Source organism: Phaethon aethereus (assembly GCF_964289735.1).
Source record: "Phaethon aethereus genome assembly, chromosome: Z".
NCBI classification, from domain to species: Eukaryota; Metazoa; Chordata; class Aves; order Phaethontiformes; family Phaethontidae; genus Phaethon; species Phaethon aethereus.
Genome location: NC_138577.1, coordinates 69,486,426 through 69,492,425, shown reverse-complemented (window position 1 = coordinate 69,492,425; position 6,000 = coordinate 69,486,426). Strand labels below are relative to the sequence as shown.

At 41.1% G+C, this 6,000-nt stretch overlaps 1 protein-coding gene across 1 annotated transcript in view; it reads left to right on the top strand.

Annotated features, from left to right (window-relative positions):
• Positions 1-480: 480 nt before the first annotated feature.
• SNCAIP (synuclein alpha interacting protein) overlaps positions 481-6,000 on the top strand; it is a gene marked incomplete at both ends in the record, with an annotated part of 60,702 nt that continues 55,182 nt past the window's right edge. The window contains one exon of the mRNA XM_082013659.1: positions 481-537. Within this exon, the coding sequence (XP_081869785.1) occupies positions 481-537 (57 nt within the window). The remainder of the gene's footprint in view (positions 538-6,000) is intronic.

Here is a 6,000-nt window from a genome sequence, read left to right as displayed (position 1 = left end):
ATTCTAAGTTCTTTTCTGCCTTCTTGAACAGAGGAAGACTGTAGTGACAGAAGTCTCTCTGTTCAGGTCAGTAAAGTAATAGCATCCTTAAGACAAGATGGGTCATTAACTCATCTGTGGTTGCAGGGTTATGAGGGTGCTCAACAGCTTAGGTCTTTACACCTGTATTGAACTTCTGGAAGGACTAAGTGATGCTGAATCAAGTATTTTAGACTTCCAGTTCAAGTACCACTTAGCTATTATCCCTAAAAATTGAAATCCTTCTTCATGTTATGCAGAGTAGAGATGGCAAATCATATTTAGCTTTTAGGATTAAGTTATGAAAGGCTTTGCTATACAAGTTAATTGTTTTCAGTAATCTAGCAACTATATTAAACAATTTCTGTGTGATTTTGACTCTTTAGTAGACAATCCATTTCTCTTTTCTTAATTAGGTCTTTACTACTGTGCTGACTCACCCAAAATGTCCATAGAAGAATAATGGAAGCCCCTGAATACCTTGATTTGGATGAAATAGATTTTAGTGATGATATATCGGTAAGTACGAGTCTTATTTTATTTGTTCAAGTTGAGACAATCTTAGATATCTCAAACCTGATATAACAAACAACACAATTGTTAGAAGCCACAATCTTTTACCTCCTATGTTTAGGAGGATGTTTAAATAGAATAAAATAGGTGTTTTGTAAGGGAAATCTCTAATAAGCTTAGAAGGAAAACTTGTTTCCTCTCCTCCAGGTAGTAAAAATGACTTGTAAATCAAGTTAGTAAATGAGTTTTATTTCTGGATTGCTTATCTACTCTATAGTCTTGAATGAGTTATATGCGCTCTAAAGCTAGCTTTAGGCACCAAACTTACAAGTTTACTTTTTTTAATTGCGTGCATTTCAGTTGTAAAAAAAGTCCTGCCTCTCTCACCTGTGAATTGCTCCTTTTTTATATAAGTTACTATTCTGCCCTTTGCACCAGTAACTGTCTCCAAATACAGCAAGATTTTATCAATGGGTGTGATGTAGCTACCTGTGACATGGTAAAGTACAGAAAGAGGCAGAAAGAATTCCAGAGATTCAGAGGCAGCACTGATCCTTAGTGTCACAACTGAAACAACTGCAGCTGTAATTGCAAGCAAAAATACTGTTCATCTACATTGTTAGTGGTTTATAGGAAGCACTCTCACAGTATATTCTATTACACATAACAACACTGCTACTGCCAGTGTTTGTGCTTTTTGTGTAATAGAGTTGCTAGTATATTGAATGTCTGATTAACAGTGGACTTGAACACATAAGTTAAATCCACCGTAAGAAAATGTATTAATTCCATTTTCAGATCAGAGAAATGTGCCACCATCTCCTTCCACATTTTTCATAATTTTATCATTTTATTTCTTTTATTTTTACAAAGGGCCTGGTTTTCCCTTTAACATTTGGGACTCTTGATTCAATTTAAAACATTCCAGATGCTTTGTTCACAGACAGATTCCTTTTGGAGAGGTTGGGGTTTTGGTTTTTTGGTTTTTTTTTTACCTATAGTAATGCTGAATTTTTATTAAAGAGAAGTATGGCAAATGCCCAAAATATTACAGGACAATGAGCCAATCTTGAGCAAATACCTTATTCTGGGCAACTTTTTATTACTGTTATATGCTACATCATGTCCTGGTATCTGTTTCTATACTCAGTTTTGTAAAACTGTAAAACATAATAGTTGTAACCTCTCCATGTCTCTCCCATTGTGGCTTTTGCTGCATACTGGTGGGTTAGGTTACTCACTTTTCCGCTGAACAGCTCAGGCTGCCTCTTTTAATAGGCTGTTCTTTCATTGGATGCTGAACATTGAATAAAAAACCAGCACAAATTATAGAGGTAGCAGTTTTGCTCCCTGCTTTAGCAGGTAAGAGAACAAAGGATTTGTTGCCAGAATCCAGATTAACAAGAGAATTCATGGTTTTTCTTGTGCTCTAGTCATATCTTACCATACAAAATTTAGAGATACCTGACCTTCACATTTTATCGTTAGCCTGCCATGGAAAGAGCAGCTGCACAGCATCAGTGTTAGCAATTTATATTGTTCCTGTTAGCCCTCTGGTTCTAATCCAGTGCAGAAAAGTACTGACTAAAAATAATGGCAGCAAAAAGGATATTAAAATTACACACTTATAAATGTGCTTGAGTTAGAAAGCCACTGTGTGTAGTCCAGACCCTTGTAGACCACTTCAGCCAAGATGACCAAAATGTGATACACATAAAAAATAGACGGGAATTTGTTTTAAAAGGCAAACAGATATGTAAGTGGATTTGGTTTCTTTTTGTTGCTGTTGTTTATGTTGCATTTGTACACAAGAAAATGAAACTATATATTTCTCCAATATCATAGACTCATAGAATGGTTTTGGTTGGAAGGCACCTTCAAAGGTCATCTAGTTCCAACCTCCCTGCCATGGGCAGGGACATCTTTCACTAGATCAGGTTTCTCAAAGGCCCATTGTGGTGGGTTGACCTGGTCTGGCCATCAGGTGCCCACCAAGCTGCTCTATCACTCCCTGTCATCAACAAGATGGGAAGAAAAATATGACAAAAAACTTGTGGGTCAAGATAAGGACAGGGAGATCACTCACCAATTACCATCATGGGCAAAGAAGACTTGACTTGGGGATATTAATTTAATTTATTGACACTTAAACAGCGTAGGACAATGAGAAACAAGAACAAATCTAGAAACACCTTCCCTGCACCCCTCCCTTCTTCCCAGGCTCAACTTCACTCCTGACTTCTCTCCCTCCCTACCCCAATAAGCGCAGGGGAATGGGGGGAAAGGGAAGGATGGGGGTTGCGTTCAGTTAGTCACATGTTGTTTCTGCCTCTCCTTTGTCCTCACACTTTTCCCTTGCTCCAGCATGGGGTCCTACCCACAGGGTCACAGGTCCTGCCAGAAAACCTGCTACAGCCCGGGCTCCTCTCCGTGGGTCCAGAGGTCCTGCAGGGAGCCTGCTCCAGCATGATCTTTCCAAAGGCTGCAGGTTCCTTCAGGGCACATCCACCTGCTCCAGCATGAGGTCCTCCATGGGCTGGAGGTGGATATCTGCTCCACCATGGTCTTCTCCATGGCCTGCAGGGGAATCTCTACTCCAATGCCTGGCACATGTCCTCCCCCTCCTTCTTCACTGACCTTGGTGTCTGCACAGTTTTTTCTCTCACATTTTCTCATTTCTCTCTCCCAGCTGCTGTTCTGCAGTGTTTTTTACCCTTTCTTAAATATGTGATCTTAGAGGCTCTACCAACATGACTGATGCGCTCAGCTTTGGCCAGCGGCAGGTCCATTTTGGAGCCAGCTGGAGCTGGCTCTGTCCCACATCGGGGCAGCCCCTGGTGTCTTCTCACAGAAAACACTTCTGCAGCCCACCCTGCTAGTTTGCCATGTAAACCCAATACAATGGTCGTCAATGATGGGCATCCACCACCTCTCTGGGAAACCTGTTCCAGTGTTTCACCACCCTCACTGTCAAAAATTTCTTCTTTATATTCAATCTAAATGGACCCTCTTTCAGTTGTCCCTTGCCCTGTCACTACAGGCCCTGGTAAACAGTCTTTCTCTAGTTTTCTTATAAGGTCCCTTTATATTTTGAAATGCCATAAGAAGGTCTCCCTGCAGCTTTCTCTCCTCAAGGATGAACAATCACAACTCTCTCAGCCTTTCTTCATAGCAGAAGTGTTACAGCCCTCTGACTGTTCTCCTGGCCTTCCTCTGGACCCACTCAACAGGTCCATGTCTTTCTTGTACTGGGGACTCCAGGGCTGGATGCAAGTACTCTAGGTAGGGTCTCCTGAGAGTGGAGTTGAGGGGAAGAATCACCTTTCTCACCCTGCTGGCCATCCTTCTTTTCGTGTAGCCCAGGATATGATTGGCTTTCTAGTCTGCGAGTGCACATTGCCAGTGTATGTCGAACTTTTCATCCACAAAGTATCCACAAGTCCTTTTCTGCAGGGCTGCTCTCAATCCCCCAATCTGTATTGATAGTGGTGGTTGCCCTGACACAGGTGCAGGACCTTGGCCTTGTTGAACTTCATGAGGTTTGCTTGGGCCCACTCCTCAAGCCTGTTAAGGTCCCTCTGGATGGCATCTGTTCTCTCCTGTGAATCAACGGCACCACTAAGCTTGGTGTCATGTGAAAACTTTCTGAGGGTGCACTCGATCCCACTGTCTATGTCATTGATGAATATATTCAATAGTATTGGTTCCAGTATGCACCCTTGAGGGACACCACTCATTACTGGTTTCTGCTTGGAGATTGAGCGGTTGACTGTAATTCATTGGGCATGGCCAATTCCTTATCCATCTATACATCCATCCATCAAATCTGTATTTCTCCAAATTAGAGGCAAGGATGTGTGTAGGACTGTGCCAAAGGCCTTGCAGAATTTGAGACAGATGACATCTGTAGCTCTTCTCACTCCCTCATAGAAGGCCATTGGATTAGCCAGGCGTGATTTGCCCTTTGTGAAGCCAGGCTGGCTGTCTCTAATCACCTCTCTGTCATCTATACGTTTCAACATAACTTCCAGGAAGATCTGTTCCACAGTCTTACTGGGCACTGAGGTGAGGCTGACTGTTTGGTAGTTCCCAGGGTCCTCCTTTTTACCCTTGTTAAAAATGGATGTGATACTTTTTTCTAGTCACTGGAGACTTGACCTGACTGCTGTGACTTTTCAAATATGATTGAGAATGGCTTAGCAATTACGTCTACCAATTCCCTCAGGGCCCTGGAATGCAAATACGACACATATTTTGCAAACTGAGATGGTACTATTGCAAACCCATCTGGTAGAGTATATTTGAATGTAGTTTAGACAGCAGAATAAGGTTCTGGGACTCTTGTTTACATTAAACAAAAATAATATTCTGCCTGCAATAATGCTAAGCAACCAATCTGAATAATTTAATTTATTTCTTCAATAACTACTCACAGAAAGGAAGAAAAAAATTACCTTTAAGCTGCATTAAATAATATATATACTATTAAAAGTATTTTTTAAACTTTTCCCTTTTTTCCATTAGTACTCTTGATTTTGCCTGTAAGTTTATTCCTGCTTGTAAGTCGTATGCTATTGTTATGGTTACCTGAAGGTTTCCTAATCCTTTGATTAAAATGCAGGATTTGTATTGCACTGGCAAACTGTGCAAATTGAAACTATTTTACTTCTTGCTTTACAGAAAGAATACCAAATGACCTAGTCATAACCAGAGCTCCTTGTGCTAGATATTTGTAAATTATTTGGGGTTCAGTGTTTAGATTATTGCTCCAATCATTCGAATAGCTCTGTGTGAATAAAAGCCTGGCTTACTGGTGCCAGTGGAGGACTGGGCCTAATTTGAAAGTTTGTGAAATGTGAGTGCAGTAAGTGAATTCAAACAGAATTAAGCAGCTGTTGAATTGTTGAGTATTTTGAAACAGCTTGAAAAGTTTCTTCATGTCAATCCTCGCCTGGCAGGGCAGATGTGAACTATGTATGGTCAGGAGTACAGCTAATCTTCTGGTCTCTCATTTAGTTGGCACGGGGCACCTCCTAAGCCTGCTGTCCCCCTTCCTTGGCCGTGGGAAGAGCTGGGACACCCCTCAGGCTCACACAGGTGTACAGGCAACACACAGCTCAACTTTGCCTACCAAGCAACCAGGACTTCAGGGCTCAGCAAGGATAGTCCTAAATAGCTTTGCGGGCACAGTCACTAACTGCAGCGAGTTGATTTATTTCCCATCCAGCTGATGAACTGATTGATAATTCTTTTTTTTTTTTTTTCCCCCTCTCTCCCTTTGCAAAATGAAACAAAATGCAGATGGCCACCAAAATGTTCACAGAAAGTGTTAGATTCAGACAGACATTTTGTACCTTTAACAGTGTTAGCATCCATATAGGTCTCCTTTAAAGTTCAAGGAAGAATAATATATGAAGTGTCTATATAAGATGCTGTAAACAATACATAGCACAAATAACCTAACCAGTA